The sequence below is a fragment of the Canis lupus genome, chromosome 7 (genome assembly GCF_048164855.1).
Source record: "Canis lupus baileyi chromosome 7, mCanLup2.hap1, whole genome shotgun sequence".
In the NCBI taxonomy this organism is placed as follows: domain Eukaryota; kingdom Metazoa; phylum Chordata; class Mammalia; order Carnivora; family Canidae; genus Canis; species Canis lupus.
The window spans coordinates 72,478,931-72,503,620 of NC_132844.1; the positions used below are offsets into that span (position 1 = coordinate 72,478,931).

At 39.9% G+C, this 24,690-nt stretch overlaps 1 protein-coding gene across 14 annotated transcripts in view; it reads left to right on the forward strand.

The window, feature by feature from the left end:
- The window catches only part of ENPP3 (ectonucleotide pyrophosphatase/phosphodiesterase 3), a 103,128-nt gene extending 90,255 nt beyond the window's left edge, over window positions 1-12,873 (forward strand). For 12 of the 14 annotated variants that reach the window (XM_072833899.1, XM_072833896.1, XM_072833900.1 and 9 more), the window contains 5 exons: window positions 807-942; window positions 2,145-2,222; window positions 3,872-4,004; window positions 6,158-6,314; window positions 12,617-12,873. In XM_072833899.1, the coding sequence (XP_072690000.1) occupies window positions 807-942; window positions 2,145-2,222; window positions 3,872-4,004; window positions 6,158-6,314; window positions 12,617-12,787 (675 nt within the window). In that variant the 3' untranslated portion in view covers window positions 12,788-12,873. Of the gene's footprint in view, window positions 1-806; window positions 943-2,144; window positions 2,223-3,871; window positions 4,005-6,157; window positions 6,315-12,616 lie in introns of those variants that run through there. The other 2 variants (XM_072833906.1, XM_072833905.1) reach the window with 2 other exon arrangements.
- Window positions 12,874-24,690: the final 11,817 nt, after the last annotated feature.

Genomic DNA, 24,690 nt, shown 5'->3' on the forward strand with positions numbered 1-24,690 from the left:
TCTGATTCTGTGTTCTTTAAGTCCCTTGGCTTCTCCTGGAAGTTGTCAGTCTAGCTGGTGTTCTGGGGGAGGGGCCTGTTGTGCTGATTTTCAGGTGTGAGCAGTTGGGGGAGCTGCTCTGCCCCTGCCTGGTGCAGGGCTCGGTGGGGGTTGTTTACCCCGTGAGGCCGCAGGAGGAACAGCCCCAGTGGCGGGGCAGCTCTGGAAACCTGGAGTCAGCTCCGGCAGGAACTCCTTCTGCAGGGCCTGGAGGCTCCGGGGCGGGGCCGCTGATGTGCTCAGCTGGGGCAGGAGCGTCCTTGCTGTCCTGGGCCCTCCCGGCCTCTGCCTGTCCCGGGGGAGGCCGGATCCTGGGCTGTGTCCCGGCGCCCTGTGCTCCGGAGCCTGCGCTGGTGGATTCGCGCTCCCCGGCCGCGCAGCCCCCTCCGCGGAGCTGCCGCCCGAGCCCCTCCGAGCTGCTCCTGGAACCGCGCAGCCCCCTCCGCACGGAGCCTCTTCTTCTGCCCGAGCCCCTCCGAGCTGCTCCCGGGGCCGCGCAGCCCCCTCCGCGGAGCCGCCCCCGAGCCCCTTCAGCTGCTCCGGGTCCCGCCGGGTCCCGCCGTGCGCGCTGCAGCCCTTAGGGAGCTCGGCGCACTCTCCTGGGCGCGCAGTTGCTCTGTTACTGTCCCCGGGAGCCCGAGGGCCTCCTCGCCCTCCTGGTCCTGCTCCACCTCCCCACGAGCCCCTTTCCGCCCGGGAAGGTCGGTGCAGCTCCTGCTCCTCCGGGACGGGGCTCTCCTGTCCTGACTTTTTCTCTTTTTCAACAGGGAGACACATCGCCTCTTCCTCCCACTGTCCCAGACTGTCTGCGGGCTGATGTCAGAGTTGCTCCTTCTGAAAGCCAAAAGTGTTCCTTTTATTTAGCAGACCAGAATATCACCCATGGCTTCCTCTATCCTCCCGGTTAGTATGACTGTTTTTTAGGGCAGCACTTTAGAAAGCCCTCATCAGCTGGATGTGGGCGTGTGCCTTAAACATATTCTCCCCCCACCAAAACTACCTGCTTGGGGAAAACTAGCTGCCCAGGCGGCTTCCAGTGGTTGTAGGGTGACCTATAGCCAAGCAACAGCTATAAGAAAGACTAATAAATTTTGCAGTGGGAACCACACATCAGCTCTAATCTGGCTGAGACGTTCAGAGAATTTGGCAGGTTTAGGTTTAATTTTAAAACTGAATGAAGATTCTTTGGAAAGGGACACAAGGCATCTAAAAAAAACCATTTTTTTCTGTCTGCTACCCAAGGTAAAGTCTGCATGGAGCATGCAGCTGTGCCTGTAGCAAGAAATCAGGCTGGAATTTGGGCCTGTGACACATGGAGCATGCATATGTCCATCAATTTCATACCGTAGATTAAGCAGCTGAATGAACTTCACATTTATTTATTATTTTTAGAAAACATCTCTCTTGGGAACATGCAAAAGCCAGTGTCATTTTTTCTGAACTCAAATCTCTTCCTTATTCAGCAGGAAATGCCATTTTTATTAACTCACTCAATGAGATTTTAAGCAATTTCAGCTTCTGGGAATGGATTTACTCCTGATATTTGGCTTTATTTTTCTGGAAGCCATGACCTAAGAGGTCAATTTAGAGATTTTTAACTTAGGGATTTTTAGAGTGGGGGGAAAAAAAGCTTGGTGAAAGTAAGTAGTATATCAATTTAAATACCTAACACAGACTTACGATAAATAAACTGATATATCTTATTAAAACACCTACAGATGGGACACCTGGGTGGCTCAGTAGTTGAGTGTCTACTTCGGCTCAGGGCATGATCCCAGGATCCTGGATAAATCCAATCAATCCAAGATAAATCTCATCTTGAGACCCATAACTCTGTGTAAAGACCCAATTTTCCTATGTATCACATTCACGGGTACAGGGGATTAGGACTTGGATATATCTTTCTGAAGGTCACCATTCAACCTATAGGTATCAAATGTATGAAACTGCTGGCCTTATTTATAACCTTTACTGGAGAGTACTTAGTACTCCTATATTTCAACTGCTAATAAATTTTCATTGGTATGTAATAGTATTTTGCTAATTACGTATTTTGTTATATTTTCTCTTCTAGCTAGAGTTAATCAAATCCATTTGTTTTACAGCAAACAACAGGACTTCTGATAGTCAATATGATGCTTTAATCACAAGTAATTTGGTCCCTATGTATAAAGCATTTAAAAGTAAGTACACATTTAGATTATTAATTTAAAAACATCTAAATGGCTTTATGAGCTTATAAACTAAACACATCTTTTTGATGTTGTTTGCAATCTGTCCCTGATATTGAGTCATTTGTTCTAATGCTTTAATATAGAAATAGGAAGGATCTCTGAAATAGTTTTCTTTCTTTCAACTTACTTCAATTTTGGATGCCTTGTCACTAGAACTTCAATGATTTGTTTTTAATCTAATTTAGCTGTAAATGGCTAGTCACAAAACAAAATTTTACTGACACTTACCATAAGTATGTGAAATGTGTTTGTCCCTAGAATCGTAATTAATAAAGTAGTGTGTATATTCTGACCACTATTTAATATCACTGTCCCCAAAGCACCTCAGCACTAGGAAACATATTTTACTTGGGATAACTGGGTAGCTCAGTGGATGAGCGTCTGCCTTCGGTTCAGGGTGTGATCCCAGGGTCCTGGGATTGAGTCTTGCATCAGGCTCCTGCTTCTTCCTCTCTCTATGTCTCTGCCTCTCTCTCTCTCCTGAATAAATAAATAATCTTTTTAAAAGGAAATATTTTACTTAATTTCAAGACTGCAACTACATCAGCAACAGGAAGTGTCATCAATGTGACTATTTTTTTAAGATTTTGTTTATTTACTTATTAGAGAGAGAGAAAAAAAATACAAGGAGTGGAGGGGCTGAGGGAGGAGCAGATTCCTTGCTGAGCAGGGAGCCCAAAGCAGGGCTTGATCCCAGGACCCTGAGATCATGACCTGAGCTGAAGGCAGACACACAACCAACTGAGCCACCCAGGCACCCCCATCAAGGTGACTATTATTTTTGTTACATGGACTGTTTTGCAGAATTACCTAATCACCACTGACAATTATTAAAATACAATTTGATGCTATTTAAATGTACCTACCTATTATAGAAAATATTTCCATGTTCAACAAAGGTAGATATTTTTGAGGACCATTTGAATGGTAAATGGTTCTCCAACCTTTTATTTTCAGGCTGTAGGTGTCCTTGTGTCTAAAATGAGTCTCTTGGAGACAGCAAATAGATGGGTCCTGCTTTTTTATCCAGTCTGACACCCTGCGCCTTTTGATGGGGTCATTAAGCTCGTTCACGTTCAGAGTTACTATTGAAAGATATGAGTTCAGTGTCATCCTGATATCTATTCAGTCCTTGTTTTTGTGGATTGTTCCACTGAACTTCTTCTTAAAGGGGAATTTTAAGAGTCCCCCTTAAAATTTCTTGCAGAGCCGGTTTGGAGGTCACATATTCTTTCAGTTGCTGCCTGTCTTGGAAGCTCTTTATCTCTCCTTCCATTTTGAATGAGAGCCTTGCTGGATAAAGTATTCTTGGTTGCATGTTCTTCTCATTTAGGACCCTGAATATGTCCTGCCAGCCTTTTCTGGCCTGCCAGGTCTCTGTGGAGAGGTCTGCTGTTACCCTAATATTCCTGCCCATAAAGGTCAGGGATTTCTTGTCTCTTGCTGCTTTAAGGATCTTCTCTTTATTTTGGAATTTGCAAGCTTAACTATTAGATGTCGAGGTGTTGAACGGTTTTTATTGATTTTAGGGGGAGATCTCTCTATTTCCTGGATCTGAAAAGGTAGATATTTTTAACGTCTTATTCTATTATTTTTAGAAATGTGGGATTACTTCCACAGTTTTCTTCTTGTAAAACTCTCCATGGAAAGAAATGGAGTAAATGTGGTTAGTGGACCAGTATTTGATTATAATTATGATGGTCATTTTGATGCTCCAAATGAAATCACAGGGTAAGTAATTTGCAAACAAATGAATTTTTTGATTTAGCAATAGGGTATTATGAGGGGAAACCTCAGTATTCTAAATAAAAGCTTAGTCTTCTAAATATTACACAATATATTTACATAGGGATGTTATTATTGACTATCTTCAACTGGTCTATAAATATTGCAAAATATTTATATGGCAAATATCTAGACTAATGTGCAAAGAAAAAATTAGCAAAATTTTTATTTAGGAAATTTCTAAATAAATGGGCACAGGGAAAATGTGATTTTGTAAAGGTTAAAGAGATAAGAAAGACTCACTGTACTATCAATAAATATAGAGCCAGTACATAAATTAATTAAAAAAAACAATTAGTGATGATTCATAATATTGTCCATAGTGGATAATAAACTATCTCCCAGGAGAGGGTAGAGGTTTCCCCTAGAAAATCAGTTGTGTTAACTTGTATGTCTTTGTACCAAACCTGGTCATAATACATTGCTAAGAATTACCTTTGAATGCAGCACACAGGAATAGAGAGGTTTAGAAGTTTTATCCATTATTTCTTTTATTATCAAAGTATATGAAGGACCAAACTAAAGAATTATGCTGTCTGAGCCTAGATTGTGTAATGCAATGGTTTCTACCTATACCTTTTTTTTTAAAAAATGATTTTTATTTACTCATGAGAGACAAGAGAGAGGCTGAGATATAGGCAGAGGGAGAAGCAGGCTCCCTGGGGGGAGCCTGATGTGGGACTCGATCCCAGGACCCTGGGATCATGCCCTGAGCCAAGGCCAGATACCCAACCACAGAGCCACCCAGGTGTTCCTCTACCTATAGCTTTTGATAGAGGAACATTTATGACAACTCAGTGTATGGCCTTTATCTATTTCATTTGTCTTGTTCTTGTTTTAGTGCTTATTAATCCTTCATTTCACCATTTAATAATTCTAGCAAACACTTTGATAGCACTTTACTACATAAGTATCTTTTTAAACACATACATGTCATTTAGTCCACAAAACATTCCTATGTTAGATTCTGTTAGCCTCCCTATTTAGAGATGGAGAAACTGAGATATAGAGAGGTTAAGTATCTTATTTATGTTCCACAGCTAATAAGTGGGAAAGCCAGAATACAAACCTTCTGAGTTCATGTAGAAATCCTAAAATCACTATCATATCACTACTTATAGCAGTCATATTTCTTTTCTTTTTTGTAAGATTTATTTATTCAGGGATCCCTGGGTGGCGCAGCGGTTTGGCGCCTGCCTTTGGCCCAGGGCACGATCCTGGAGACCCAGGATCGAATCCCATGTCGGGCTCCCGGTGCATGGAGCCTGCTTCTCCCTCTGCCTGTGTCTCTGCCTCTCTCTCTCTGTGTGACTATCATAAATAAATAAAAATTTATAAAAAAAAAGATTTATTTATTCATTTATGATAGACATAGAGAGAGAAAGGCAGAGACACAGGAGGAGGGAGAAGTAGGCTCCGTGCAGGGAGCCCGACGTGGGACTCAATCCCGGGACTCCAGGATCGCGCCCTGGGCCAAAGGCAGTGGCTAAACCACTGAGCCACCCAGGGATCCCCAGCAGTCATATTTCTTTTAGTGGCTCGTAATTGGCACTTAAAACTTTTAAAAGCACTTTCATGTTCATTATCTAAAACTAAAGGACTGTCATATCGGTTGTATGATCTATCCCCATGTCTGCACTGTGAAGTTGGTAGTACAGGATCACCTCCATGTTAAACTTGAGGAAACTTACAAAGTCTTAGAATGTGAGAGGATTAGCACTAGCCCAAACATCTTGCAGAAGTGCTACAGTTGGAATTTGTGCTTCTTTGTTTCCAGTCCTTGCTCTACTGTAAAATGTCACTCTGTCACTATAGAGTCAACAAAACTAGGAAACACAGGAGGCGTAATATCATGGTCTGCTTTCCTTAATATTCTCATATTTTACCATAATATTATAATGACCAAGTTTGAACTTCTATAAAGTTCTGTTCTGGCTTATGGAAGTCTAAAGTCATGTGATAAGATTTTGTACTTTCTATTTCATTTACTTTCTTAACTATATTTTTACTATAGCATTTCTTTAAAAATGTGTGACAACATTTATTAGTTTTAGAAGCAAAAGTATAATAACATGAGATCTTTTCCATTGTGTTTTTAGATACCTAACGAACACTAGTGTTCCCATCCCAACGCACTACTTTGTGATGCTGACGAGTTGCAAAAACCGGAGCCACACCCCTAATGCCTGCCCTGGGTGGTTGGATGTCCTACCTTTTATTATCCCTCACCGACCTACCAATGTTGAGAGCTGTCCGGTGAGTCTGCTCCTGGAGAGTCCTCAGGAACTGAGAAAATGATTAGTCTCAGCTCCTCCAAGCTTTCATCAAAGTGGCTTTGACTGCAACATATTTTTTAGTTGTTTTGTGGGTAGAGTTGTACTAAAGATTAAGAGAGGCAGAGACACAGGCAGAGGCAGAAGCAGGCTCCACACCGGGAGCCCGATGTGGGTGGGACTTGATCCCAGGTCTCCAGGATCAGGCCCTGGGCTGAAGGTGGCACTAATCCGCTGAGCCACCCAGGCTGCCCAAATTACCTCATTCTTAAACTTTTCCTTAGACTATTACTATCTTTATGTAATTGATGTCAATTTAAATATGTATATCCCTACATGAACAAGTGTTTATATATGCATATCTTATGTATTAAATTTATATATACTTTATTCATATTCATAAGGGAAGGGGTGATATTGTATTAATATTTTTATTCTTAATACAGAAAATTGAGAGTTCTGTGCCAAAGTTGGCACTCAAAGTTTACTGAATGAATATGTAAATACAAAAACTCCATCAACTTGGAACATGAGGTCTGAGATTAATTATGGACAATGAGTAACACTTTTTAAAAACATCATGTGTTAGTCTACTTCAGTATCTTTATGGATTAAGGAAAATGGTATGTAAATAGTTACTTAAACTTGCATATATTTGAGTTACTTAAACTTGCACATATTTGATTGAGTCCCATGTCAGGCTCCCTGCATAAAGCCTGCTTCTCCCTCTGCCTGTGTCTTGGAAACTAGCCCTTTATCTGATACGTCATTTGCAAATATCTTCTCCTATTCTGTAGGTTGTCTTTTAGTTTTGTTGACTGTATCCTTTGCTGTGCAAAAGCTTCTTATCTTGATGAAGTCCCAATAGTTCATTTTTGCTTTTGTTTCTTTTGCCTTCGTGGATGTATCTTGCAAGAAGTTACTGTGGCCGAGTTCAAAAAGGGTGTTGCCTGTGTTCTCCTCTAGGATTTTGATGGAATCTTGTCTCACATTTAGATCTTTCATCCATTTTGAGTTTATCTTTGTGTATGGTGTAAGAGAGTGGTCTAGTTTCATTCTTCTGCATGTGGATGTCCAATTTTCCCAGCACCATTTATTGAAGAGATTGTCTTTCTTCCAATGGATAGTCTTTCCTTCCTCCGTTATCGAATATTAGTTGACCATAAAGTTGAGGGTCCACTTCTGGGCTCTCTATTCTGTTCCATTGATCTATGTGTCTGTTTTGTGCCAGTCTTAAATAGCTTCATTGTCTCTTGTCCTCCTTCTATTCACCTCTGTGCACCAGTACTGACTACTTTAAATTTTAGGTTTTCCTTGTGACATCCTTTCTCATCCAAAAACTTTATCTACTCTAAATAAAAAATAAAACCAAGCAAACAAGAACATCTAGGCCTGTACTTTAGGCTCTTCACAATTTACCTTTTGTTGACCTTACAAACCCAAGCTCTGGGCCCACTGAAGTCCTTAAAATGACTTGTTTCATCTTGAATTTTCCTACTTCAGCATTATTGCTCCTACTTCTTTTTCTTAGAATGCCCTTCTTTTCCATCTGCTTAAAATTCTACCTTCACTATAGAAGGTAAAATACAAGATAGAAGGCTTTAAGGTAAAATACAAATGATTTGAGGCCTCTGACATCCAAAGAAAGTAAAGATCTCAATTAATAGGTATCATCTTCGTTGAAGAAGACATCAACACTAATGAGTTGGACATTATTTAAGATATTGAGGATTTTGCAGTATAGTAATAAGAATATAACATTTATAAGGATTATGGTGAGTGCGAAGCAAACTTAAATGAAACTATGATTATAAGTGATTATGAATAGGATGTGGCAGGATGAGAAAGGGTTAAAAGTAACTGAAAATTTAGGCATGACTGACTAGGAAATGTATGAGACAATCAGTTGTCATGTGAAGAATGAATTTGCTCTTGGCGGTCTTCAATTTGTGAAACTACTTGAACACCTGGGAGGATACATGAGAAACAGTGTAGAATAGATACTAAATGCATAGATTTTTGAGTTGGACATCCTGTGCTCAGTTATTGAGATTGCCTCTTTGGGTAAATAACTGAATGTCAATCTCCTCAAGTATATACAAAAATTCACCTTCCCTCATAAAATTACTGTGAGCATTAGTATTTCATATAAAATCCTAAGACTTCTCAATAAATAGTAAGCAAATTGTGGCCATTTTAAAGAAATCACATCTTATGTTAGAGTTACACGTTCTACAGTCAACATAGAGTGAGACTGTATACAAGCAAAATCCTCTATAATCAAATCACCCAATAGTACAGTCAGTTGTAGAAATGTTAGATTAGTTATTCTACCTCACACTTGGTCTAGGGAACTGATTCATATAGCTTTATTTATTTTCTTCCTCCCATTCTTTCCATATTTTCTGTGCTTCTTTTCCTTTTCTTTTACCCCCTTCAACTTTGTATTGTTAAATTCCTGTCAGATAAGAGAATTGTCAGGAGTCCAACTGACAATCATTATTGCAGCTTGTTCAGAAGATAATGGAAGATACAGGTATGGAACTTGGGAGAGATATCAGAACTGTAGAGACAGATTTGATATTAAGTTATGAGAATGATATAAGGTTGCCAAAGGGAAGAAAGTGGAAAGAAGAGATCCAAAAATTGAATTGAGGGAAATGTATATACTTCCAGGATGGAAAATACTATTATCAGTTGAGGAAGCAGAAGGTGTCCTGAACAAGTAAGCAGTTAGAAAAAAGAAGAAATTTTAGAAGCTTGGGATCAACTAAGTAGAAGGTCTTAAAAAAATCCACTCAGGTTATCCTTGCCAAAGCAATTTCATTAGTGTGGTAGCAGCAATAACCAGACTGTATGTGGTTAAGGGGAGAAAACAAGGAAGTAGTTAGGGTAGAAAAATACTGAAACTGATAATGCCTCAAACATGTAACAGTGAGTTGTTTTAGGGGTATATAATACTTGCAACACATACACAGTTAAGTCTTTTTCTTTTTTTTTTTTAAATATTTTATTTATTTATTTATGACAGACACAGAGAGAGAGAGCCAGAGACCTAGGCAGAAGGAGGAGGCGGCTCCATGCAGGGAGCCCAGTGTGGGACTCAATCCCGGGACTCCAGGATCTCCCTGAGCCGAAGGCAGACGCTCAACCACTGAGCCACCCAGGCATCCCCACAGTTAACTCTTGAACAATATGGGGGCTAGGGGTACTGACCCCCGCACAGTTGAAAATCCATGCATAACTTTTAACTTCCTCAAAATCTACCTACTAATAGCCTACTATTGACTGGAAGCCTTACAATACCATAACAGCTGATAACCACATATTTTCTATGTCTCATATATTGTATTCTTAAAATAAAGTAAGCTACAGAAAAGAAAATATTATTAAGAAAATCATAAGGAGGAGTACCTGGGTGGCTCAGTCAGTCAAACATCTGCCTTCAAAAAAAAAAAAAAAAAAAAAAAACATCTGCCTTCAGCTCAGGTCATGATCTCAGAGTCCTGGGATCCCACCCCGTATCAGGTTCCCTACTTAGCAGGGAATCTGCTTCTCCCTCTTCCTTTGTCTGCTGTTCCTCCTGCTTGTGAAGGAGGAAGAAAAAGGAAGGAAGGAAGGAAGGAAGGAAGGAAGGAAGGAAGGAAGGAAGGAAGGAAGGAAGGAAGGAAGGAAGGAAGGAAGGAAATCATAAGCAGAAGACCATTGTAGTTCTGCACTGTATTTATTGAAATAAATCTGCATGTATGTGGATCCCCACAGCTCAAGCTTGTGTTGTTCAAGGATCAATTGTATTTAAATACAGCCCATAAAAACTGTATGTATGCAAGGCTGCTCTCCTGTTGGGATGCACGAGCATAGTAAGAGTTGACTCTTGCTGGCGTCTGTTCAGGTTGGTGGTACAGGTGGACTAGCTGATATTAAAGGACTTGAGTACCACCCCCCTGCCTAGATATAATTTTGTGTTGTGCTTTAGGTATATTGAATCGCAATTTTAAAAGAGGGTAGACCGAGTCAGATGTTGAGTAAATATTTAGTTGGCTAAATACCAAATAAGCCACGAGAGAACAGAGCAATATAAATCAAGTGGGAGAGAACTTTACAAAAAACATGATAAAAATATTAAATGCAGCTGAAATGGGATATAGTAAAAGCAGGAGAAAAGAATTAATTTGATTCCCATTGGAAATATGAGCTCAAATTAGTACACAGCATATCTGTTTTACAAAATTAACACACATCGTGAATCCCACACAGAAGTGCTTGAGAGGTTATACACAAGCAGTACTTTCCTCTTAAACTTCCTCTAGGTCAAATAATAGCTGCCTTTTTAAAGCCTGCATATGTAAAAAATAACTACGCTGAAGTCACATGACAGTCATAAAACACTCATCTAATTAAACAAATTTTAGATTTTCTTACTTTAAAAGAATCTAAATGAAAATAAACAATACCATGTGAATATAAGAAAATTACTATATAAAGAATAAGAAAATATGTAGAAATCCATGGCTTTAAATGACCAACTTAACTTTTATGTAGTAAAAAGCCTATTAAAAGTCAGGTGGCCAAGAAATGCCTGAAAAGATACTCTGCTATTATGATACTTGGGGTAATAAAATCAAACAGAGATGGGACAGTATTTCGCATCATAATATGGCAAGGATGTGGGTAAACAGGTATTATCCTCCACTGTCAAGGCAAGTGTAAATTGATATGAACGAAAAAAAAAAAAAAAAAAAAAAAAAAAAAAAAAAGATATGAACGCCTTGAGGAATGGAGAGTTTAAATTTGGTAAAATTAAAATTGCATGTACTCGATGATCTAGCAAGTCCATTTATAGATCTTAGGAACTCATATTCTTTTTTTAAAATTTTTTTATTGGAGTTCAATTTGCCAACATATAGCATAACACCCAGTGCTCATCCTGCCAAGTGCCCCCCTCAGTGCCCATTACCCAGTCACCCCAACCCCCCACCCACCTCCCCTTCCACTACTCCTTGTTCATTTCTCAGAGTTAGGTGTCTCTCATGTTTTGTCACCCTCACTGATTTTTCACTCATAGAAACTCATATTCTTGAATATAGGAGACATGTGCCAAGTTATTCATCACCATTTAATTTGTAATGCCAAAAATACTATCACTACGGCAATGAAAAAAAAACACTATCATAAGCCACAGCTAATAACAAATGATTTAACTAGCTCTAGATATATCACTATGGATAGATTGCAAACATAATACTGACCAAGAAAGTAATTATACACTATCACTTATAATCACATAACCTTGAAAACTCTGAAGTCAATACTATGTAGTATATATTGATGTGCAGTAAAAGAAAACAGGCTGAATTCACATGGACTCGTGATAATGATTAGTGCTGAATTGGGGATTTAACTTCATCTATAAGATCTTATTTCTTTTCTACCTGAAGTATATATTAAAATAGATGAATTTTATGACTTTGTGGTGGTCTGTATTTGCTACAGTATACTTTTGCTTTCCTTTTATTTTAGTAAACCACAAAATTAAGCTATATCAAGTTAAGATTTAAGGCAATAAAAATCCCAGGCAAACTCTGGAAAACTGTGGAAGTTCCTCAAGAGTTAAAAATATATCTGCCCTATGACCCAGCAATTGCACTGCTGGGGATTTACCCCAAAGATACAGATGCAGTGAAACGCTGGGACACCTGCACCCCGATGTTTATAGCAGCAATGTCCACAATAGCCAAAGTGTGGAAGGCGCCTCGGTGTCCATCGAAAGATGAATGGATAAAGCAGAGGTGGTTTATGTATACAATGGAATATTCCTCAGCCATTAGAAACGACAAATACCCACCATTTGCTTTGATGTGGATGGAACTAGAGGGTATTATGCTGAGTGAAATAAATCAATTGGGGAAGGACAAACATTATGTGCTCTCATTCATTTGGGGAATATAAAAAATAGTGAAAGGGAATAAAGGGGAAAGGAGAAAAAATAAGTGGGAAATATCAGAAAGGGAGACGGAACGTGAAAGACTCCTAACTCTGGGAAACGAACTAGGGGTGCAAGGGGAGGTGGGTGGGGGGTGGGGGTGACTGGGTGATGGGCACTGAGGTGGGCACTTGACAGGATGAGCACTGGGTGTTATTTTATATGTTGCCAAATTGAACACCAATAAAAAATAAATTAAAAAAACTCCCAGGCAAAAGGAAACTTTCTAAATGATAAAAAGATTTTTCTGTGAATGAAAAATAATGCCCCATGAAAAACAGTCTTTTGTTTCTCTTTTATAGGAAGGTAAACCAGAAGCCGTTTGGATTGAAGAAAGATGGCAAGCCCATGTTGCTCGGGTCCGTGATGTGGAACTTCTTACTGGGCTGGACTTTTACCAGGAAAAAGCACAGCCTGTCTCTGAAATTTTGCAACTAAAGACATATTTACCCACATTTGAAACTATAATTTAACCTAATATATAAATGAATTCTGGGAGAATATAAATGATTCTTTCCTGTTAAATAATCACAAAATAAAACTTTCTATTTTTCCTTAACTCCTTAAAAAAGCCATGTGGTGTGATTTCATTCCTTTTCACTTTTTCATCTATGCAAATGTGAACTTTATTTTGAAGTCATTTTTTTTTGTTTTGCAGAGATTGTGCTGTGTTATACCTACCTTATTAGATTTCTTTTTTTTAACTTATTTTTTTATTGGTGTTCAATTTACTAACATACAGAATAACACCCAGTGCCCGTCACCCATTCACTCCCACCCCCCGCCCTCCTCCCCTTCTACCACCCCTAGTTCGTTTCCCAGAGTTAGCAGTCTTTACGTTCTGTCTCCCTTTCTGATATTTCCCACACATTTCTTCTCCCTTCCCTTATTTTCCTTTCACTATTATTTATATTCCCCAAATGAATGAGAACATATAATGTTTGTCCTTCTCCGACTGACTTACTTCACTCAGCATAATACCCTCCAGTTCCATCCACGTTGAAGCAAATGGTGGGTATTTGTCATTTCTAATAGCTGAGTAATATTCCATTGTATACATAAACCACATCTTCTTTATCCATTCATCTTTCGTTGGACACCGAGGCTCCACAGTTTGGCTATCGTGGCCATTGCTGCTATAAACATCGGGGTGCAGGTGTCCCGGCGTTTCATTGCATTTGTATCTTTGGGGTAAATCCCCAACAGGGCAATTGCTGGGTCGTAGGGCAGGTATATTTTTAACTGTTTGAGGAACCTCCACACAGTTTTCCAGAGTGGCTGCACCAGTTCACATTCCCACCAACAGTGTAAGAGGGTTCCCTTTTCTCCGCATCCTCTCCAACATTTGTTGTTTCCTGCCTTGTTAATTTTCCCCATTCTCACTGGTGTGAGGTGGTATCTCATTGTAGTTTTGATTTGTATTTCCCTGATGGCAAGTGATGCAGAGCATTTTCTCATATGCATGTTGGCCATGTCTGTCTTCCTCTGTGAGATTTCTGTTCATGTCTTTTGCCCATTTCATGATTGGATTGTTTGTTTCTTTGGTGTTGAGTTTAATAAGTTCTTTATAGATCTTGGAAACTAGCCCTTTATCTGATATGTCATTTGCAAATATCTTCTCCCATTCTGTAGGTTGTCTTTGAGTTTTGTTGACTGTATCCTTTGCTGTGCAAAAGCTTCTTATCTTGATGAAGTCACAATAGTTCATTTTTGCTTTTGTTTCTTTTGCCTTCGTGGATGTATCTTGCAAGAAGTTACTATGGCCGAGTTCAAAAAGGGTGTTGCCTGTGTTCTTCTCTAGGATTTTGATGGAATCTTGTCTCACATTTAGATCTTTCATCCATTTTGAGTTTATCTTTGTGTATGGTGAAAGAGAGTGGTCTAGTTTCATTCTTCTGCATGTGGATGTCCAATTTTCCCAGCACCATTTATTGAAGAGACTGTCTTTCTTCCAATGGATAGTCTTTCCTCCTTTATCGAATATTAGTTGCCCATAAAGTTCAGGGTCCACTTCTGGATTCTCTATTCTGTTCCACTGATCTATGTGTCTGTTTTTGTGCCAGTACCACACTGTCTTGATGACCACAGCTTTGTAGTACAACCTGAAATCTGGCATTGTGATGCCCCCAGATATGGTTTTCTTTTTTAAAATTCCCCTGGTTATTTGGGTCTTTTCTGATTCCACACAAATCTTAAAATAATTTGTTCTAACTCTCTGAAGAAAGTCCATGGTATTTTGATAGGGATTGCATTAAACGTGTATATTGCCCTGGGTAACATTGACATTTTCACAATATTAATTCTGCCAATCCATGAGCATGGAATATTTTTCCATCTCTTTGTGTCTTCCTCAATTTCTTTCAGAAGTGTTCTATAGTTTTGAGGGTATAGATCCTTTACATCTTTGGTGAGGTTTATTCCTAAGTATCTTATGCTTTTGGGTGCAATTGTAATGGGATTGACTCCTTAATTTCTCTTTCTTCAGTCTCATTGTTAGTGTATAGAAATGCCACTGACTTCTGGGCATTGATTTTGTATCCTGCCACGCTACCGAATTGCTGTATGAGTTCTAGCAATCTTGGGGTGGAGACTTTTGGGTTTTCTATGTAGAGTATCATGTCATCGGCGAAGAGGGACAGTTTGACTTCTTCTTTGCCAATTTGAATGCCTTTAATGTCTTTTTGTTGTCTGATTGCTGAGGCTAGGACTTCCAGTACTATGTTGAACAGCAGTGGTGAGAGTGGACATCCCTGTCTTGTTCCTGATCTTAGGGGAAAGGCTCCTAGTGCTTCCCCATTGAGAATGATATTTGCTGTGGGCTTTTCATAGATGGCTTTTAAGATGTTGAGGAATGTTCCTTCTATCCCTACACTCTGAAGAGTTTTGATCAGGAATGGATGCTGTATTTTGTCAAATGCTTTCTCTGCATCCAATGAGAGGATCATATGGTTCTTGGTTTTTCTCTTGCTGATATGATGAATCACATTGATTGTTTTACGGGTCTTGAACCAGCCTTGTGTCCCAGGGATAAATCCTACTTGGTCATGGTGAATAATTTTCTTAATGTACTGTTGGATCCTATTGGCCAGTATCTTGTTGAGAATTTTTGCATCCATGTTCATCAGGGATATTGGTCTGTAATTCTCCTTTTTGGCGGGGTCTTTGTCTGGCTTTGGAATTAAGGTGATGCTGGCTTCATAGAACGAATTTGGAAGTACTCCATCTCTTTCTATCTTTCCAAACAGCTTTAGGAGAATAGGTATGGTTTCTTCTTTAAACGTTTGATAAAATTCCCCTGGGAAGCCATCTGGCCCTGGACTCTTGTGTCTTGGGAGGTTTTTGATGACTGCTTCAATTTCCTCCCTGGTTATTGGCCTGTTCAGGTTTTCTATTTCTTCCTGTTCCCGTTTTGGTAGTTTGTGGCTTTCCAGGAATGCGTCCATTTCTTCTAGATTGCCTAATTTATTGGCGTATAGCTGTTCATAATATGTTTTTAAAATCGTTTGTATTTCCTTGGTGTTGGTAGTGATCTCTCCTTTCTCATTCATGATTTTATTAATTTGAGTCTTCTCTCTCTTCTTTTTAATAAGGCTGGCTAATGGTTTATCTATCTTATTAATTCTTTCAAAGAACCAACTCCTGGTTCTGTTGATCTGTTCCACAGTTCTTCTGGTCTCGATTTCGTTGAGTTCTGCTCGAATCTTTATTAACTCCCTTCTTCTCTTGGGTGTAGGATCTATTTGCTGTTTTTTCTCTAGCTCCTTTATGTGTAAGGTTAGCTTTTGTATTTGAGTTCTTTCCAGTTTTTGAATGGATGCTTGTATTGCGATGTATTTCCCCCTTAGGACTGCTTTTGCTGCATCCCAAAGATTTTGAACGGTTGTATCTTCATTCTCATTAGTTTCCATGAATCTTTTTAATTCTTCCTTAATTTCCTGGTTGACCCTTTTATCTTTTAGCAGGATGGTCCTTAACCTCCACGTGTTTGAGGTCCTTCCAAACTTCTTGTTGTGATTTAGTTCTAATTTCAAGGCATTATGGTCCGAGAATATGCAGGGGACAATCCCAATCTTTTGGTATTGGTTCAGACCCGATTTGTGACCCAATATGTGGTCTATTCTGGAGAAAGTTCCATGTGCGCTTGAGAAGAATGTGTATTCAGTTGAGTTTGGATGTAAAGTTCTGTAGATATCTGTGAAATCCATCTGGTCCAGTGTATCATTTAAAGCTCTCGTTTCTTTGGAGATGTTGTGCTTAGAAGACCTATCGAGTATAGAAAGAGCTAGATTGAAGTCACCAAGTATAAGTGTATTATTATCTAAGTATTTCTTCACTTTGGTTAATAATTGATTTATATATTTGGCAGCTCCCACATTCGGAGCATATATATTGAGGATTGTTAAGTCCTCTTGTTGAATAGATCCTTTAAGTATGATATAGTGTCCCTCTTCATCTCTCACTACAGTCTTTGGGGTAAATTTTAGTTTATCTGATATAAGGATGGCTACCCCTGCTTTCTTTTGAGGACCATTCGAATGGTAAATGGTTCTCCAACCTTTTATTTTCAGGCTGTAGGTGTCCTTCTGTCTAAAATGAGTCTCTTGTAGACAGCAAATAGATGGGTCCTGCTTTTTTATCCAGTCTGAAACCCTGCGCTTTTGATGGGGTCATTAAGCCTGTTTACATTCAGAGTTACTATTGAGAGATATGAGTTTAGTGTCATCATGATATCTATTCAGTCTTTGTTTTTGTGGACTGTTCCACTGAACTTCTTCTTAAAGGGGAATTTTAAGAGTCCCCCTTAAAATTTCTTGCAGAGCTGGTTTGGAGGTCACATATTCTTTTAGTTGCTGCCTGTCTTGGAAGCTCTTTATCTCTCCTTCCATTTTGAATGAGAGCCTTGCTGGATAAAGTATTCTTGGTTGCATGTTCTTCTCATTTAGGACCCTGAATATATCCTGCCAGCCCTTTCTGGCCTGCCAGGTCTCTGTGGAGAGGTCTGCTGTTACCCTAATACTCCTCCCCATAAAAGTCAGGGATTTCTTGTCTCTTGCTGCTTTAAGGATCTTCTCCTTATCTTTGGAATTTGCAAGCTTCACAATTAAATGTCGAGGTGTTGAACGGTTTTTATTGATTTTAGGGGGGGATCTCTCTATTTCCTGGATCTGAATGCCTGTTTCCCTTCCCAGATTAGGAAAGTTTTCAGCTAGAATTTGTTCAAATACATATTCTGGCCCTCTGTCCCTTTCGGCGCCCTCGGGAACCCCAATTAAACGTAGGTTTTTCTTCCTCAGGCTGTCGTTTATTTCCCTTAATCTATCTTCATGGTCTTTTAATTGTTTGTCTCTTTTTTCCTCAGTTTCCCTCTTTGCTATCAACTTGTCTTCTATGTCACTCACTCGTTCTTCCACCTCGTTAACCCTCGTCGTTAGGACTTCTAGTTTGGATTGCATCTCATTCAATTGATTTTTAATTTCTGCCTGATTAGCTCTAAATTCTGCAGTCATGAAGTCTCTTGAGTCCTTTATGCTTTTTTTCTAGAGCCACCAGTAGCTGTATAATAGTGCTTCTGAATTGGCTTTCTGACATTGAATTGTAATCCAGATTTTGTAACTCTGTGGGAGAGAGGACTGTTTCTGATTCTTTCTTTTGAGGTGAGGTTTTCCTTCTAGTCATTTCGCTCAGTGCAGAGTGGCCAAAAGCAAGTTGTATTGGGAAAAAGACAAAAAGAGAGGAGAGAAAGAAGGAAAGAAAAGAGAAAGAGAAAAAAAGGGAAGAAAAAGAAAAAAAAACGAAAAAAAAAAGAAGAAGAAAAAGAGAAAGAAAAAGAAAGGAGAAAAAAAAGGGGGTGGGGGAAGGAAACAAATCAAAAAGCAAAACAAAACAAAACAAAAACAAAAAAAAAAGAACCACCGGGGAGTATCTTCTGATTCTGTGTACTTTAAGTCCCTTGGCTTCTCCTGGAAGTTGTCAGTCTAGCTGGTGTTCTGGGGGAGGGGCCTGTTGTGCTGATTTTCAGGTGTTAGCAGTTGGGGGAGCTGCTGTGCCCCTGCCTGGTGCAGGGCTCAGTGGGGGTTGTTTACCCCGTGAGGCCGCAGGAGGAACAGCCCCAGTGGCGGGGCAGCTCTGGAAACCTGGATTCAGCTCCGGCAGGAACTCCGTCTGCAGGGCCTGGAGGCTCCGGGGCGGGGCCGCTGATCTGCTCAGCTGGGGCAGGAGCGTCCTTGCTGTCCTGGGCCCTCCCGGCCTCTGCCTGTCCCGGGGGAGGCCGGATCCTGGGCTGTGTCCCGGCGCCCTGTGCTCCGGAGCCTGCGCTGGTGGATTCGCGCTCCCGCCCCGCAGCCCCCTCCGCGGAGCCGCCGCCCGAGCCCTCCGAGCTGCTCCGGTCCCGCCGGGTCCCGCCGCCCGCGCTGCAGCCCTTAGGGAGCTCGGCGCACTCTCCCGGGCGCAGGTGCTGTTAGTGTCCCCGGGAGCCCGAGGGCATCCCCGCCCTCCTGGGTCCTGCTCCAACCCCCTGCGAGCCCCTTTCCGCCCCGGAAGGTTGGTGCAGCTCCTGCGTCTCCGGGACGGGGCTCTCCTGTCCTGGGGACACTCGCCCCGGCCTCAGCCCGGCTCCTCGCGGGGCCCCTCCCCCTTGGAGGCCTTTGTTCCTTTATTTCTTTTTCCCCCCGTCTTCCTACCTTGATAGATGCGCGAACTCTTCTCACTGTAGCATTCCAGCTGGTCTCTCTTTAAATCTCAGGCCGAATTCGTAGATTTTCAGGATAATTTGAAGGTTTTCTAGGTAGTTTGGTGGAGACAGGTGATTTGGGGACCCTACTCTTCAGCCATCTTGCTCCTCCCTCTCCCTTATTAGATTTCTTATCTCATTTATAATCTTTGGCTATATTTCTCTGTCCAGCATGATCTAAACAGAAGGGAGAGCAAGAGAAATGTCACTTTGGTGAAGGTTGTATAAGATGTTAGATTTGATGATTAGACAATATTTATTAAAAGAAACACATTACCTCATTCAATAATTTTACTTGTAAAAACTGTCAACAGATCTTTTACAGTAGGAAAGACCAGAAAACAACCTCAAAGACTGGTTGAACAAATTATGGTATTTGTTTAAACAATGGAATGGAATAATGCTATTCCAATACTATGAAGAAAGAAGTAGACCTCTATATTGAATGTATGTCTACTGTTAAAAGAACTAGGTAAAATAGCATGCTGTCATGTCTTGGGGGTCAGCTCTTTTTCTTTAAGGGAGCATCTGGGTGGCTTAGTCAGTTAAGCATCCGACTTTGGCTCAGGTCATGATCTCAGGGTCCTAGGATGGAGAACTGTGTCCAGGTTCCCCATTCAGTGGGGTGTCTGCCGCTCCCTCTCCATTGCTTCCCCTCCTTCATGATCTCTCTTTCTCTCATAAATGAACAAAATAAAAAAAGGGGTGGCAGATGATAAAATGTCTTAGGCCATACAGTCCCCTACAGTCAACTCTGCCATTAAATCAAGGAAGAAGTCATAGATAAAAGAAGTTGGAGTGGCTGGGTTTAAATAAAACTTTATTTACAAAAAAGAAGCAGAGGGCTAGATTTGGTTCCAATAAACTTTATTTAAAGAAATAAGCAAACAAACCACAGATGGGCTATCATTCGTCAATCCCTGATTTTATAATAAAGCTGGGTAGGGGAGAGGTAGGAATTAATGGTAATAAAAAAGAGAGGGAGATAAATTTTTTATTTTGTGACCTTTTGGTATTATCTAAAACTTTTAAAAATCACTCTGTTTATCTTTAATTTTTCAAAACGTATTAATCAAGGAGATCCGATACTTTTTGAGAGGAAATACCATTGATCAGATTTTTGGATTGCTAGACTAGTAATCCAGATGATTGTCATCCAGGGGACAGAGGCTTTGGTTAGTTTAAGTGCCACTCACTTTTTGTTTTGTTTTTAACATTTTTTTCCACTTATAGGATTTAGTTTAAAAAATTGTGCAGTGAAAACTGTAAGACACAAATTAAACTATTTATAATTACCTGGAACATTAAATCAGAAACATTAAAACCCTGAATATACATAGAATTCCTCCAGTTCATGTTCCTCTGCCTCATCACCGCCAGGAAATTAAATAAGATCACCTGAATTTAGACTGCACCGTGAGGAGACGAATGCAGCAGGATGGTTGCAATCCTGAACTGAATTTAACTCTGAATGTCCTTATTGTTTCTGAATTTCTCTGAAAGTGACTGGATCATTTTCTATCATTAGATCAAATGAGTACTCAACACAAATACAAATTTCAGTCAGAAAAACTGAAGGTTTTTGCATAGAGATTTGTGATATTATATCTTTTTTTTAATTTTACTTATGATAGTCACACAGAGAGAGAGAGGCAGAGACGCACACAGGCAGAGGGAGAAGCAGGCTCCATGCACCGGGGGCCCGACGTGGGATTCGATCCCGGGTCTCCAGGATCACGCCCCGGGCCAAAGGCAGGCGCTAAACCGCTGCGCCACCCAGGGATCCCTGATATTATACCTTTTGAATAACCATTATCCTATTAAAAAGAAGTGCGTATGTGTGAAATCATTTTGAAGGAAGGATATCAATTATTTGACAGATCATGGAATCACAGGGGCTTTGAAATTGCTACTTTACAACTTTATGTAGTCAAGTTTTTACAATGAGCTTGTTTTATTTTTTTAAAAATCTGAAAATGTAGACAATAAAGCTAGTTGCATTTGGAAAACATTTTTAGAATTTCCAAGATACAGAAAGTTTACAAGATTGTTATAAAGAACTCTTGTATAACCTTCACCCAGCTTTACCAATTGTTAATATCCTCACTATATATATATGCATATATACATATACTATACTATACATATAGTCTCCCCCCCCCCAAAGTTTATGAGAGTACATGCTAGTTATCACACTTATTTATCCCTAAAACTTCAATTTGTATTTCCTAAGATCAAGCTGTAGTTGGGAGGTTTAATGTTTGTAGAATGACATTATTTAATTTATAGGTCTAATCCAAATTTTCTTGTATTTTCAGTAATGTCCTTTATATTATTTTCTGGGATCCAAAACAGAATTGTTCAATGCTTTGTTTTCTTTCCACTTTGGTCTATTCTAATGTAAAATCAGGCTTTACCAAATAATGTTGACAATTTTGATGAGTCTAGGTCATTTATTTTGTAGGCTGTCCCTCAAATTGGGTTTTCTGACATTGCCTCACAATTGGATCAATGTTTTGCATCTTTGGCAGGAACACTACATCAGTGATGGTGTGTTCCCAACGCTTTGTATCAAGAAGCACAAGATGTTCAATTATGCCAGTTACTGATGCCAAATTTGATCAGTTGGTTAAGTTGGTGTTCACCTGGCTTCCCTTCTGTGAAGATAGTATTTTCCCCTCTATAATTTATAAGTTATTTGTTGGGGATACCTGAGACCCTATAAACTTCCTGGTTCATTAAATCACCCACTGTCTTTAATAATTATTTAATACTTAATAATTCTTTCTGATTAATTTTTTGCTATGATAGTTGCAAAAGGGTTCTTAAACTGCCACTACTCCTTCTACATTTATTAGCATTCTACTGTAAGGAAAAGTGTTCCTTTCTTATGTGTTCATTTGGCCATTATTTGTTTATTTGTACAGACTCCTAGATTCTTTTTATTCCCATGAAGTAAAATACACTATAATCATTACTTTTTGTTTTTTTAAAGATTTATTTATTTATTCATGAGAGACACAGAGAGAGAAAGTCAGAGACCTAGGCAGAGGGAGAAGCAGGCTCCTCACAGGGAGTGCGATGTAGGACTCAATCCCAGGACTCCAGAATCATGCCCTGAACTGAAGGCAGATGCTCAACTCAACAGTTGGATATGCACCTGTGCTGGATTGTCACACAGCTCACATTGCTTGCAGGTTTGCTGAGCTGAAAGAAAAGATAGATCATCGTTCTGGAAAGAAGCTGGAAGATGGTCCCAAGTTCTTGAAATCTGGGGATGCTGCCATTGTTGATATGGTTCCTGGCAAACCTATGTGTGTTGAGAGCTTCTCTGACTATCCTCCTCTGGGTCGTTTTGCTGTTCGTGACATGAGACAGACGGTTGCTGTGGGTGTCATCAAAGCAGTGGACAAGAAGGCAGCTGGAGCTGGCAAAGTCACCAAGTCTGCCCAGAAAGCTCAGAAGGCTAAATGAATATTATCCCCAATACCTGCCACCCCAGTATTTTCTTCTTTTTTTTTAAGATTTATTTATTCAGAGAGAGCGAGAGAGAGGCAGAGACACAGGCAGAGGGAGAAGCAGGCTCCATGCAGGAAGCCTGATGTGGGACTCAATCCCGGGACTCCAGGATCACACCCCGGGCTTCAGGAGGCACTAAACCGCTGCGCCACCGCCACCGGGGCTGCCCTGCCACCCCAGTCTTAATCAGTGGTGGAAGAATGGTCTCAGAACTGTTTGTGTCAATTGGCCATTTAAGTTTAATAGTAAAAGACTGGTTAATGATAACAATGCATCGTAAAACCTTCAGAAGGAAAGGAGAATGTTTTGTGGACCATTTTTTTTTTTTTGTGCATGTGTGGCAGTTTTAAGTTATTAGTTTTTAAAATCAGTACTTTTTAATGGAAACAACTTGACCAAAAATCTGTCACAGAATTTTGAGACCCATTATAACAAAAGTTTAATGAGAAAAAAATGCCACCCAGGCATCCCTAATTGTTACTTATTTTAGTACTCAAATTGCCCCAGATTTGGCCTGTGGGAGCTCCATTAAGGGAACTCTTGTGTTCTTTGACATATCTTCATCATTTTTCGAGCACCTCCTTATTTTTTGATACAAAAAAGGTATAGGCTCCTCTTATACTTCCCTGTGCTAACTCTGGAGTCAGCCATTTCTCCAAGGAGCTCTGATTCCATTTAGTGAGTGCTGGTGCCCTAATTACTTCTGGAGTATCACTGCATCTATACCCCTTTGTCAACAAAAGTGCAATCTATATCTACATATTTTTGTCTAGGATATCTCTATTTGTATCTCTACTCATATTTATAACTACATGTACAAAAAAAAGTGAGTCCATTGTCTGGATATACTCATCTGTTCATTCATTCACCTATTGAAAGATACCTTGGTTGCTTCTAAGCTTGGGCAATTATGAATAAAGCTGCTATAAACATTCATATATAGGTTTTTGTGTGGGCATGAATTTTAAGTTCCTTTGGGTAAATACCAAAAAGCACAATTATTGGATCATATGGTAAGAGCATATTGAGTTCTTTAAGATCTTATTTTTTTACTGGAGAGAGAGAGAGCATAAAGGGAGGGAGCAGAGTGAGAGGGAGAAGCAGACTCCCCACTGAATGGGGAGCCTACCTGGAAGCTCAATCCCAGGACCCTGAGATCATGACCTGAGCCAAAGGCAAATGCTTAACCAACTGAGCCACCCAGGTGCCCCTGTTTAGTTTTGTAAGAAACTGCCAAACCGTCTTCCAAAGTGGTTCTACTATTTTGCATTCCTATGACAAAACAACAACAACAACAACAACAACAAAACCCAAAAAACAAAGTTCCTGTCATTCCACATCCTTGCTAGCTTTTGATGTTGTTAGCATTCTGGCTGGATTTTGGCCATTCCAATAGGTGTGTAGTGGTATATCGTTGCTTTAATTTGCATTTCTCTGATTATATATGATGTGGAGAACCTTCATATGCTTATTTGCTATAGTCTTTGGTGAGGCGTCTGTTAAGGTCTTTTTTTTTTTTTAATTTTTATTTATTTATGATAGTTACAGAGAGAGAGAGAGAGGCAGAGACACAGGCAGAGGGAGAAGCAGGCTCCATGCGCCGGGAGCCCGATGTGGGATTCGATCCCGGGTCTCCAGGATCGCGCCCTGGGCCAAAGGCAGGCGCCAAACCGCTGCGCCACCCAGGGATCCCCGTCTGTTAAGGTCTTAAATCTATTTTTAAATAAGATTTTTTTTTAAAAAATTTATTTTCTCCTAGTCTGTGGCTTGTTTTCTAATTCTTTTGATATTGTCTTTTGCAGAGCAAAATTTTTTAATTTTACTGAAGTCTAGCTATTATTTTTTTTGTGGATTGGGACTTTCGTACTGTATCTAAAAAGTCATCACCAAATTCAATACCGTCTAGATTTTCTCCTATGTTATCTTTTAAAAGTATTATAGTTTTTCATTTTACATTTAGGAATATGATCCATTTTGAGTTAATTTTTTATAAAGCGTGTAAGGTCTGTATCTAGATTCATTTTTCTGCATGTGAGTGTCCACTTGTTCCAGGACTGTTAAAGTGGAAAAAAACTATCTTTGTTCCATTGTATTGCCTTTGCTCCTTTGTCAAAGATCAGTTGACTA